The sequence below is a fragment of the Ambystoma mexicanum genome, chromosome 2p (assembly GCF_040938575.1).
Source record: "Ambystoma mexicanum isolate Mex_15411 chromosome 2p, UKY_AmexF1_1, whole genome shotgun sequence".
Classification (NCBI taxonomy): Eukaryota; Metazoa; Chordata; class Amphibia; order Caudata; family Ambystomatidae; genus Ambystoma; species Ambystoma mexicanum.
Window position 1 is genome coordinate 1,379,211,016 of NC_090923.1, and position 13,925 is coordinate 1,379,224,940.

The following is a 13,925-nucleotide window of genomic DNA, read 5'->3' on the forward strand; positions in this document are numbered from 1 at the left end:
AATTGGCGTAGATAAGCACTCCACCTGCAAATTTTGTTCCATGCCATTTGTGAACTTTGCAGCATGGAGCTGAGGATAGAGCCGAAAGTCTGCTCCCGCCTTCCGCACCAGTGCATGCTGGAAATCTTCATGGATCTCCGCCTGCATTGAATTATTTTGCACCTGCTAAACCCAGGCAAAATCCATAGGAGTTCACGCTAATGCCACTGACCATGCCCGTACATGGGGGCAGGGACGTCATTTCACCAAAATGCCCTGGGTAGTGGAAGTGACATAACATGATTCTTTACCCCTGATGACATCACAGGAAGTGATGTCATTTGACCCCACCCCGAAGTGATATCGCGGGAAGCAATGGAACACGACCTTTCACCCGTTGATAAAACAGGAAGTGGCATCACATAGGATTGTACACTACGAAAAATATGGTTACGATATCACTATAATGTGATGAACATTTCATACAAGAATGGATCACCATATGTATCGTTAAGATCAGTGTGTATAGGCCCATATTACCAAATTAAGGGAGAGGGAGACCTCTGGCGACCCCTAAATTACGTCCCTGCATGGGGGGCGGCATTAACGATTGTTTGTGGGAGGGGATGCAAACAGGCAGGGAAACCGGGACCCACACGGATTTCCTCCCTTCCCAAAACCAATCAAAATAGCCTGAGACGACTGCCGACACAGAACTGTTAGCGATTGTGGTCCTCCGAACGTAAATTTGGGATAAATAAAAACAAAAACGATGTAAGTACAGATGCATTTTCCTGGTTACACTGTGAACGAAATGAGAGCTCTTCCCATATCAAATTGTAAATGAAAACTCTCTTGTTGTGCAGGAAAGGAAATGGCGTTGCCTGCAGCGTGCCCCCACTTTGCAGGAAGACCATGACCCAGTTTGGATGTTCTGAATACTCGCTGTCGCACCAGCTCTTCTATTTCATCATTGCCGGCCAGGTAGGTGCAGTAGAAAGCAATTTCCAATGCATTCATTGAATCTCAAGAGTTAAGCTACTGTTTTTGAAGATTGCGTTTCCTAAATAGAGTACAAGTGACAGGCTTACAAGCTGGCAACCAGAAATCAATAAAGGGCAGCAGAGTGCAAACAACTGAAGCTCCAGTATTTACCCAGGCGGTGGTGGCATGAGAACAGTGTATATTGTCAGTAGGCAGTGCCTTCTTCACCAGATCAACATTGTCACCGGAAGTCACTTTGGCGGTTCCATTGCTGTTACCACTTTCTCAACCGAGTTTTGAGATGTTGAGGGTGGCACTGTTAATATGTGATGCAAATGTGCGGCCTCAAAATGCAACACATCCAGGGCATGCTCCCTACTTAAATTCTTACGGACATGCAAGACACCACACCCCCTATTAAGTATGTTCCAACTGGAGCCGCAAATGGGCGGGTTCTTTCCGACTATGAGGCTGCATGTACAATGCAACATGTTTTAGATGTTTGCATGGTGATTACCCTACACCCTCTCCATGGTTATTAATCGAGAGCTTTGGCTTCACCTCTCTCCCACACTCTCTTTTATTCGCCCATACTCCCCTTCACACCCATCTCCTATACTTCCCAATCAAGATATCCAAATCCCTGGGTGCGGGTATCTCCAGACACCACCTAAACATACTCTTCAGGTTGCATTATGGCACTAAGAACATATCCTAGTTGGGAACTGAGAGCTCTGTTGCCACTGATAGATTGATAAAGGTATCCTATACGTCCATCAGTGGATTGACGCAAACCATATCAAACCATTAATACGAGTCCTTTGTGCATGTCACTTGGCTTTGCTACTACTTGCAGCTTAAAATCACTCTGGCTAACACTGAAGTATAGGAAAAGGGCTCTACCCCCTCCTTCCTTTCTGTCCTTACATGATATCCCTCATAAATCACTTGGCACACCTGGTGCTCCTCGCATTGGTATCGTCTATATTGAAAGACACCCCCTCATCGTCCTGATTCTTGATGTAAAAAAAAGCAGGAACAGCATCGGAACTTCACATTGGAACGAAGCTAATGGGAAACTGTTTGGCTGGACTGGTGAATGGGTTGAGAGCGGCATTGCACCCACAAGCATTATGTTGGTTAGGGCCAAAGAAAATATGCACACCCTATGATAAATGACAAATGTTCCTTTTCTGAATAGGATGCAGGCTGCTTAAAACATGTACTCTTCTGATGTACACGTCTGGCTAAATACTGAAGCTCCATTTGGTCTGTCAGTTGTAACATTTTCCATCTCCAGATGCCTATAAAGTATTGTATGCACAGGTTATGTAGTGCTATTGGTCGCTATGTTAAAGCTATTAACCACTCTTGGTCTTAAAGTTATTTCCAACAATTGGAAAAACTGTAAGAGCATCCCCAAAGATTTCCTGCTGAAATATGGTGTGCCAAATGCAACCCTTAGACCTCAGGGTATTGTTCTTGCTCCCAAACTCCTATGCAAAAGTATATTACTTATGGTCCCCAGTCAGTGCTTATATGCAGCAGAATACTGGTGACACTTAAGAGCTTGTTGAAACTCCAGGTCTGACCTTCTTTAAATTTGCCAAAGCACTGGAATCCAAAATGTAATTAGTAGGCAGAGAATTCCAAATCACTGAGAACCCCATATGCATTTAGTAGGCAGAGTAGAAGGGCAAAGTGCCGAGAACGCCATGTCCGTTTGGTAGTGGAGAAGGCCAAATCAGTGGGAAGCCCAAGTGCCATTAGTAGGCAGAGGAGAACGGGAAATCACTAAGAACCCCACATGATTTAGTAGGCTGAGGAAAAGGACAACTCACTGAGAACCTCACATGCATTTAGAAGGCAGAGAAGAGCAAAACACTCAAAATCCCATGTGAGTTTAGTAAGCAGAGGAGAAGGCAAAAGCACTAAGTGCCCCACATTTTAGTAGGCAGAAGGCCAACGCACTTTTTATCCCACATGCAATTAGAAGGTGGGTGAGTAAGCCAATGCACTGAGAACATCATGTGCACTTAGAAGCTGGAGAAGAAGGCCAACGCACTGAGAACCCATGTGTATTTCGCAGGTGGAGAAGAAGGCCAAAGGTCTTAGAACCTGACTTGCATTTAGTAGGGAATGGAGAAGACTAAAGCACCGAGAACTCCATGTGCCTTTAGTAAGCAGAGGAGAAGCCCATATCACTGGAACCCCATGTACACTCAGTAGGTGGTGGAGAAGGCCAAATCACTGAGGGCCTAATGTGACTTTAATAGGAAGAGGAGAGCCAGAACACTGACAACCACATACGCATTTAATAGGTGGAAGAGAAGGCCAATGTGCATTTCGTATGTAGAGAGGCCAAAATCACTGAGTACCCCACATGCACTTAGCAGGTTGAGAAGGCCAAATCAATGAGAACCCCATTGCATTTAGTAGGTGGTGTAGAAGGCCAAAGCACTGAGAACCCCAGAGATGTTTAGCAGACGGAGAAGGCCAAGCACTAAACTCCCAATGCATTTAGTAGATAGAGGGGAAGACCAAATTATTCAGAATTACATCTGCATTTAGTAGGTTGAGGAGAAGGCCAAATAACTGAGAGATGCACATGCATTTAGTAGGTCGAGAAGAAGGCCAAAGGTCTGAGAACCTCATTTGCATTTAGTAGGCAATGGTGAAGACTAAAGCACTGAGAACCCCATGTAGATTTAGTAGGTGTTGGAGAAGGCCAAATCACTGAAAACCCCATATGACCTTAACAGGAACAGGAGAAGGACCTACCACGGACAACTCCACGTGCATGTAGTAGGTGGAAGAGGAGGCCAGAACACCAACAACATACACATTTAATAGGTGGAGAAGAAAGTCAAAGCATTGAGTAGTCCACATGCATTTAGTAGGTGGAGGAGATGGCCAAAGCACTGAGAACCCCATTGCATTTAGTAAGTGGTGAAGAAGACCGAATAACTGAGAACCCAAGGTGCTTTTATCAGTCAGAGGAGAAGGCAAAATGTTTCAAAACCACATATGCATTTAGCAGATGGGGGGGAATGCCAAATTGCTGAGAGTTGCCCATGTATTTTGTAGGCAGAGGACAAGGCCAAAGCATTGAGAACCTAATGCAATTCGTAGGCAGAGATTAGAGCAAAGTACTGAATACCACCATGCAATTATATGGTAGAGAAGAAGTGCAAGGTTGACGGTATCCTGGCGATATCCCAGCGGTAATATCGCTGGGATACCGCCAACGCAAATAGCGTTACCGTTACTCGGTCTGGTGCAATTTGCGTCAGATCCTGAGTGGTTGTAAGGCGGTTAAGCCCCATTTGGTCCATTGGACCCAATGGGGTTTTTCGGTGCTATTAGCGCCGGTGCAATTAGCGCTGTGCTAATAGTGCTGAAAATGTCAATTTTCCACTTAACTTGTGATTGGGCCAGCCCTTAAATGCAGCGGTAATAGTGTTACCGCTGCATTTAAGGGCTACCACCCAACTCCTGATGAGGCCAGAATACCATGTGTATTGTCTAATGAGAGAAAAAGGACAAAGCACTGAGCAGCTATGTGGATTTAGTGAAGGAAATTGTTGAATCAAATAAACATGTCTGAATCTACTATAGTACCCAAACATTGTAGGGTGTTGCGTGGGGAATGGGGGAGGAACGTATCTGTTGGGTGTTTTTCACCTGCTACTGCAGAAGCTGTTTGCATTGGAGAAGCCCAGTATGTGGATCACTGTGACCGGCCACACAAGTGAATTGAAAACCTCAGATAACTTCCTCTGCAAAGAACAGAGGCATCTAGCTCAATGAAGACAATGAAGACCATGACAGCGATTATGTTACATATCCTTATTTAATATTGGGTCTAAGACATCTATATTTTGATGATACCACAGATAGTGAGAGACCAAGTGACATTAGAAGAGAGAACATACATTTACAAACCCATACAACAGTCAAGTACAACCACTAGACAGAGGAAGTAAGCAGCAGACACTCCATTGGTGCTAGTGTAGAGACTTTTCCTAAAATGGCCAGAAAATGTATATGCTAGTAGTGGAGGTTTAAATAGCAGTGCAACACATGTCACAGATAGCTCAAGCAAAACTCCAAGTCTCAGAGACGGTTCAAGGGTTTTTATTTGAAGATTGCTGTCCCTTCTTTCGACTCTCGTCTAGACAGCCACAATCATCACTAGCACGGGCGTCCCTACTCCCCAGGTTAGCACATACAGAATATTAACCTTACTGTCCAGCTTCTGACTTATATTAGATGCAAGCACCTAACGACAAAATGCCTTATCTGTCTAACCTCCCCAAGCGAATTCCTAGACTGAACCTATAATATACAGTGATTAATAATCTGAAAATGGAGAGTGGATTGTGCATTTCAGACACTCTGCTTGATTTGGTCTCCTACAAATCTCATCCACATACTCCTCTCTCTCTCTCTTCCTGATGTTCCCCTATTGCTACACTCCCCACTTTAGCCCCATCCACCTTCGCTTCCTCTACTCCTTGCATCTTCCACTTATGTCCTTCTGATGCTTCTCACTCCTTCCTTGCCTCCATTCTTTGATGTTACTACTCCCTCCACTACTCTAATACACCCCCACACTACTACTCCTCCAGACTGCTACTGTATTTTCCACACTACTAGACCCTTCTCCAAACTACTACTCCCTCCTCCATAGTGTTGCATCTCCTCCACACTACTGCTCCCTCCTCCAAACTACTAGTAATTCTTCACCCCCCATTCTGCTCAAACACCCTCCTTGCACTCCAACAAGCACTTCCCATTCACTCACAACAGAGTGCCACTTGGACTCACTAACCAACACCACTAAAACAAATGTGGCTCCACACTCCACTCCAATGACATCCCTTCTGCTGATCTATTGGTCAGCCACTTTCTCCTCTTTTGACCTCACCGAACAACCCATAACTTCCTGCTTCCTGTGGCTTCTTTTTTCCTCCTCCCTATCTTCTGGTTGGTCCTCTGTCCAAGGCCAATCTGAGCCTGTCTTTCCTGCCCGAGAGGTGTTACAAGCATTAAAAGTTACAAATAGTGAGCTAAACCCTGATCCTTTTCTACTCACTTGGTGTCGTGACGTAGCAATGGCAGCCCACATTCCCAAGTGTTCAAGTTCTTGGTGGGGGCCTTGGCGTGGCTTCCTCCAAGCGGCGTTAAGTATTGTTCTTGTTCAAAAAGCACCTGGTGGTCTAGAGCGCTGGAAGGGGTTCCGCTGATGGATGCACCAGTGATGCGGAGCAGTGGGTGGCACCAGGAAAAACTGCATAAGATCTCTTTATTCTCTCTCACTGTTGTTCTCTCCCGCATGAATTCTGCGGCATACAGTAGTGCTGTAGTGCTGCAGGTACTGATCATGGCACATACATCAATAGCACCGGCACGTCAGTCAACACCACCCACCAAGAATCCACTGCAAAGTACACTAAGCAGACCCCCCAAAAAAGGAGGGGTAAGGATGCTCAGCCCTCACAAAAGATTGAAATTATGGAGTTATTTTGTGGTGGTAAAGTAACCGGCTCATCTTGACACCTCACCTTGGCACCTGCCATTCACGGAAAAAAGGCAGCATTATGCGGAAGGTCAGATACCAAAATGGGAAACCCGTCCCTGTGGGCCAATATGAGACAGTATTATCTGCATGCTTGTCAACATGTAAGATTCACAGATTTTAGCAATCCCTGTGCACCCCTGTGTGTCATTGGCAAATAGATGTGCTAGCAATAGAAGGGAATGTGCTAAAAATAAATGCCACAATGGAACAAGAAGAGAGCAGAGATCAATAACCCAGTGTGGGACTCCACCACTTCAAAGAAGTTTACCCAACACTCCCTTGTGACCACCTATTCCTCTGGAGGAGGGTTCTACTCTTACTTGTTTTCCACTTATTAATGGTCTCATGGCAGACAGTTTACACATCCTGCCTCCACCTGACAGTCACAGCCTCTGACAAGCTGATGGTATCCTACACTGATGACCAGATGAGCAATTATGTCATGGGTGGTGATGTCCTCTGAACTGACTTCAGCCTCTTAAGGGAAGCCTAAGAACCACATACTCCCTCTGCATGGGAAGGCAATGCTGCAGTGGCCCCAGTTTCCTTCTTCTGAGCCTTCTTCAAGGGGACAATTTCTAGCTCCTCCACCTGGTGCTCTTCATTTTCCTGCAGCAGCATAACCTTCTCCTCATGCCTCTGCCCTACCTTCCCCTAAATCTCTGTGACTACCTCCTCCTGCTGATTCTGAAGTACCAGTATCGTCTGGCCAACTACAAAGTCAGGCTCCATGATAACTTTCTTCAGGTACTTATCAAGTGATTCTGCAGCCAACACAACCTCCGCCTGATTGGTAGCTAGATCTTCCTGCTCAAGCTCTGCCTGCCCCTATTCAACCACCATCTCCCTAAAACTCAACCACAGTGTCCCATTCCTCAACCACCATCTCGCCCCACACACAATCACTGTCCCCCATCCACAAAGACTGTCTAATCTTCTAACTGCGGCTCCTCAGGCTCTGCCCCTCATGTCCACCTGGCAGACTAATTTACCCTCAAACATGGAGGTTTAGGAGTAGTCCAGCTCCTGGTCATCTCCCGCTCAGCACCCCCTCTAAATAAAAAGAACATGCTGGTCTCAATGAGCCTAAGTTGTCAATGTGCAAAACACAAAACAAGTGACATAGGCAAACAAAGGGATTCTTGCAAGACTCATGTAATACAATTGTTCTTTTACAACGCACTTAATACCAGAGATTGTTTTCTAAGCGTGAGATTGGGCTTCAAACCTGTATTGTGCTGCATTGTCTTGCTTTCAAGACAAACGCGTTGCTTCCTGAGCTATCCCCCCTCAACTGGTGTGAAAGAGTTCTTGGAACAAGCAATCTGGTGGAAAAGTGACTGAGCCCAGATTTCTCTACAAATGACGGATTGGAAAGGTGCTAGGAAAACTTTGTGTTTTTTTTACATTTTTGGGTTGACACAAAGGGAACAGGATAAGGTACAGGAAGAACTTGTTTTAATACATTATTTTGGGAGATGGTGTAAAGCTTAAACGTGAAGATTAGCGAGGGGTCATAACGATTACTTACAGACAGAAGGGAAAACACCAAAAACGCTGCAAACAATTGCAATCTTGTCCAAAACCCTCCTAAACTCGCCAACAGCACCTCAAAACTCTTTCAAATACGCTAGTTTATAACCTGTCTTGTCTGTCCTGTTTGGAAGCAACAAGCAAGCTAGCCCTTTGAAAGGCCTTCAAACCTGTTTTAGAATGTTTCAGGGCCTCTGATTGACTGACTGAACTACCCTCTCCATTGTTGGGTCTTCAGGTTGGATGAAAGCCTTGGACCTTGCTTTCAGACCCGCTGCATGCTTCAAACCTTAGAAAAACCATAGGAATCCCACATGGTGAGTCAAACCTGCCAGTAAAATCTTGACATTCCCACGGAACACATTTTGGGATGTTTCAACACTTAGTACTGGATTCAACTATATTAATATATTTAAACACAGACCTAAAACATTTAATTTGTAACAAAAACATGCATGAATATTTTACTCTCCAACTATATACAAGAAAGGGTCCAACGTTATCCGAACAGAATGATTGATACTGAAAGTGGTACAGTCCTTATTTGTACTTCCAATATTCATCTTGCTGTTATGACCTCTGGACTCTTGTTTGACATGTTTCTTCACTATCACAAGATCTTTCTCCTGCATTGCTTCCACTCCTTCCCACCCTCTACCTTTCCCCCATTAACCCTCCACCAAGGTCCCCTGCTCGCTCAACCTTCTTGTACGTTACAAACCAACGTGTTGCCATTATACACTCACTGCTCACTACCCTCATAGGATCTGAGTGTGATTTACTGTTCACCATTTTGATTGTTTCTGCCGCATTATTCGCCCGGCTAATGGGTGTGCCATATATGTTCTAATGGAATGATTTGTATGAGTATAGGAGGTCCCCCTCTTTTTATGGTTCTACGTTGAAATAACGAGGGTGAAAAGGCTGAGGTTTTTTTGGTTGAATTTCGATAATGTCTTTTTGTTTTTTGGGACTATAAAATGCCCCCTGCATCCCCCCGCCCCCCTTCCTTGCTCCCCCACACATTCCCCTCTCCTTACAGCATTCCCTTACCACACCCTACATTTTTTTGTTTGCTTAAAAAAGTACATTAAATCGAACAATTCGACCAAAAATTGGGCTCGTTATTTTGTTATTCGTTTTATGGGGATGGGGGATATCTATATTATACCAAAAGCCTGCACTATTCCCATTCTGCACATTTGCCTTTGCATGCTGCACACAGTACACGCTGCAGCCCATGCCTGGCCAGGCCGATTTCTGCTGCCCCATCAACACAACGTCACACCCCTGTGCTCCTACTTCGCTTTTCTATGCCATTACCGTATATGGTATTCAGGTGCTGTAATGCCCCTTTCCATAGAAGTGGCATGCTAGCTGACCCTGCATATGACGAAAGAGTCACACAAGTAACCGCAAGGCTTCCTCATGTCCTGACTCCAGCTGGTGGGAGAGCTCGTTACCGTGTGCCCACCTGTCTGGGCAAATCTGGAGCCAGGCCAATGTGCTTTTATATTACTAATGTCTGCTTATAAGGTGTACTGTCTGTACAACTTGCCAGTGAAGATTCTGACAACTCCGACTAGCCTGACGTGTTGTGAACGCTGTCTCTAAATCTCAGCTGTGATTCGTGAACCTGTTTATCTGGTGCATAATAAGAACTCGTTTACCTGCCAGCCCTGGCTCGTCGTATCTTATTATTCAGTTGCCCTGCAGGCAACTCCCTAATTCTTTATTATCAGATAAACGTCCATGTTTATTTCTAGGGCTAAGGGGTACCATCCTTAAACGACCTTGGAGAGGTAATCAGAATCAGCTCTGATTTCCAAGTCTGTGCTTTTAGAACATCCCTTGGAATAAGGGAAACGACTGGCAAGCGGAAAGCAATCCTGGCAGAAAGCCCTAGCAAACACATGTCAGTTGCTCCTTTATATGGGTCTGTCCTCCAGCTCAAGTTGAGCATTTAGCCAAGAAACGAACAGATAGAAATTCCTCGGACCAAAGGTTGAGGAAGGTGCCTGAACACTTGGGGGGCGGGGGATGTTAAGCTGCCTGGAACACCAGTCTGCCCAGAAGATGAGATGAGTAGCAGGTGCACGGTGTGGAGTGCAGCAGAGAGACGGGTGCCAAAAAGGGGTGTCGGGGAGAAGCTGGATCCCCCCCCCAGGGCAGTGGGGGGCCAGCAGCCATACCCTCACCAGCTATGGGAGGCCCCAACACCTCCCATATGGCCCCCAGAAATGCAACAGAGTCCCAAGCAGGCGGCATGTTTCAAATTGCATTTATTTCTAGGCAAAGAAAAAAACCCAAGAAAAGCACAGAGCTTCGTGCTTTGCGAGTTCAGGCGCCGTCTCCCCCGGGGCTGTCTTGCAAGTAAGTTTTATAATCACACTGCAGGCTGACCTCACAGAATTGGATCAGCTCCCAGAAACCTATCTCCTCCTGTTATTGGCTGCAAAGTGGTGGGTTACATATGTAGCCCTTATAGAGAGCCTGATAATTGGATATTAACCTCCTGCGTCAGTGGGTTGATTTAGCTGTGCCAGCCCCCATTACCTAATTCTAATCTTGTTGCAATGTGACTTTGTTCCCATAACATTTAGCTGAACAAGCAGTTCGCACCAGGGCTCTGGCTTGTTACAAGTTATGTTTCAATGTTGTGCGTGTCCTTGAGAAAATGTCTTTCTTTCCCAGAAAGAAAAAAAAGCACACTGGGTTGCTGTGATTTAGTCGCATTTGTGGATAATTAAAAAATGTCTGTCTGCAGAAAACAATTTTATCTTGAACTTGCGGCCTTGGCAGGTCGGACTTGTTTTGCGAGGAATGTTGATAAGGCTCCCGCAGCCAGTGTTCAGTGAATGAAATGAACTTAGCTGTAATTTTCCTGAAACATAGCTTTACACTGTGCATTTAGACCATGTTAATTCATATAGGCATTTGCAAGCCTTTAAACAGGGGTTTTTGTGTTTGTAGATTCTGATATTGCAGCATTGATTCTAATGTAGCATAGAAGTTGCACTGTTGGTGAAGTGGGTGTGTTTCAGCATATTTGTCACCCATGGGTGCGCTGGGGCCTGGTTCAAATGATAAGTGCGCTCCTTGTTCTTCCTGGTGTTCTTCTATGTATGCGCTTGGGGTGCGGGGGCATGGATTTTGTCTCGATTTTCCCTCTTCAGTCCCCCCTCTGGTCGACTTTGTCGACCACACCACCAAGCAACATTCACCTCCTTCCGGTCTGCATATCTTTGTCAATTCCTTGAAGTGTCCATAATTTTCTGCATTGCTGTCTATGAACAGTACATATAGCAGCGTCCTCCTTCTGTGTTCCACCACACTCACTTCCCTTCGTACTTCCTCTTATCACAGGGAGTGGCCACCTTTATTACTGCTGGAACCATGTTGCGCACCACTATCTTAGTCCGGCTCTTCCTTTCACCATGTCTCTTATTTGAATTCTGATGTCTTCTTCTGTTGTTCTCTTGCAATGTATCTCTATCTTGCACAATGGTGCTGTGCTCGGTACTCGTCCTTCCGTTATCACCTTCAAGCAACCAGGCAGTCATGATGTCATCCATCACCATGCAAGCACTAGCTAGTTCTTTGCTTTCTCTTTTCAGATGCATTTTTTGCTGATCATTCTTTGGTATGCTGGTACTGCACCCACTCATCCTTCTGTCTCGCTCGAGAAGTAATTCCCTCCTCTTTTTACTTCTCTGTCTGTTTCTCTTCTTCCGTTGTTTTCCATCTTGGTGAATGTGTCACTCTTCACATCTTCCTTGGTCATAACTAACAAGGGCATGCTGATGCGCACCAATGAACACTCTCCTCCCCAATTCAGTGGTAGTTTCTCTTGATCTTTGGATGCATGTGCTCAATAGTAATCCATAAGCAGTGATGTTCCTGCTCTCATCTCGCAACTTCTCTCAACCTTCTTGCATCCATCATGATTGTCCACTTCTTGTCACTGTTGTGCTGGTAACATAACGTTGGTACCTTAACAGTATATGTCCTTCTTCAGTGACCATCTTTGCTCTTTTCTCCCACTCTGTTAGGCACTTATCATATTTTTGTCTTTTTCATTTTATTTTTTCTTCTCTCTTTTTGTTTTTCTTTCTTCTTTTATTATTTATTTATTTATTTATTTATTTATTTATTCATTCAATCTCAATGTTGCTGTCTTCCCTTGCAATCTTCTTCGCACCTTGTCATACATGGGCGTCGTGCTCTGCTGTAGTAATTTTTGTTGTAATCAATTCTCTTCCGGCATATGTTAAAGAACAGTCAGGACAGCTCTCTCCAGTGGTGTCCCTACCAATTTTGTACATGTGTGCATGTTGTTGGTCACTTCTGATATGTGTGTTATGTGTATGTTTTACTCCCTTTGTGTCTGCCCCTAACTCTCTTTACTTTAGCAGCAGCTTTTCCTTACCCACTGACGCCGTAACTGTTCCTGCTTAGGTTAGGGAATGTTAGCAGGGGATACAGCGGTAATGCTCATTATTACAACTAATTTTCAAATTACCACCCCCATAATTTCGTTCATCATTAATAGTCCCATCGTGAAGGTAAAAGTCCTTATTTGCTTGCCCATACCCACTTACGCTGCTGGGTCCTTGCAGCTGATGAGATGATAAAGTTGCCCGCCTGAAAATCGCAAGAAAAGCGTTAATACGTTAGTACTTGTTAGTAACCTCAAGCTCCGCGAACTAAACAATCACTAAGGGCAAAAATCAAACCTTCCCTTGGACATTTCGTGTTTTCAAAATTTCTCAATATGGGTAGGGAAAATCTTGGGCTGTTTATTCAATGCAAGCAAGGAAATATACTTCAGGGAAACATGCTCTAAGGGGTCTGAGGTTCTTGATAGGGTGGGCAATTGAGTGGGGAACTGCTACACAATGTTTTAATCAGTAGGCCTCACAGTTTCTAATGGAAGATAACATTAAGGAAATTTCCTACACATTTCTAACAGCATACATACGCAACAACCTGCATGTGCGGGGAAAAGAGAAGAAACAAAACAGTGTTACAGCTGTAGGTGCAAAAAATGTAATATGAAACTCAATTAAACTTTGAAAATGCATGTGTCGGTCCCTATTCTAGTTGCTAGTGTGCGTTGGACCATGGGATGGCCATGTTTCCCTAACTCGGGAGAGTTCGTGCTATTTTGCAGTTCATGAAAATCTCTTGCGTTGGCCCTGTTGATCGTTGCTCCCTCGTTGCCAGGGTGGCCACCGCTTTGTAGGGCTTGACGCCTTACACTTCTGACAAAGTCTGTCAGGAGGGGAAAATGTCCCACTGTAGTCCATAGCCATTGGGTGTTGGTTGTCCGTTGTCTTCAGGCCTGCCCTGGGTCCTTTGTATCTGGCGAGAAATGAAATGGAAGCGCTTGAGACCTGAGAATTTACATATTCTTCATTTTCTTGACCTAACCTCTCTGCACTACTCTCACACTATTCAGTGTCCTAGTGGGAGGAGCCAATGGTACACCTATGCACCATCCTGTCACCACCTGGTGGCGTTCAATGGCGGTCTGACTGTAAATTATTACACAATCCGGAATGTACCCAGAAAATTGGTAGGCACTTAATTTATGTGAAGATACTCATTACACACTTGGATCATATATATGCAATTTGGGTGCTAGTGTACAAATGGGCCTGTGGATCTTTATATTTACTGTGCTTTTGTTGTAAGTTATTTATAGTGCGTGCCTTTGTCCCGTGGGGCATCAGGTACTGACAAGCTAAATAGGGAAACATCAGGGTGGTAAATTTGTCATATAGGGTGGCTGTGTTTCTAAATTAAGTGCACCATGTTACTTAGTTAAGATAATCGCAGGGTT

At 44.8% G+C, this 13,925-nt stretch overlaps 1 protein-coding gene across 2 annotated transcripts in view; it reads left to right on the forward strand.

Moving 5' to 3' along the window:
- LOC138567513 (UPF0764 protein C16orf89 homolog) overlaps window positions 1–13,925 on the forward strand; it is a 280,249-nt gene that overhangs the window by 158,678 nt on the left and 107,646 nt on the right. For both annotated transcript variants that reach the window (XR_011302232.1, XM_069645783.1), the window contains exon 4: window positions 846–963. Coding sequence is in view for 1 of the 2 variants with exons in the window: in XM_069645783.1 (XP_069501884.1) it covers window positions 846–963 (118 nt within the window). In the remaining variant the exon portion in view is untranslated. The remainder of the gene's footprint in view (window positions 1–845; window positions 964–13,925) is intronic.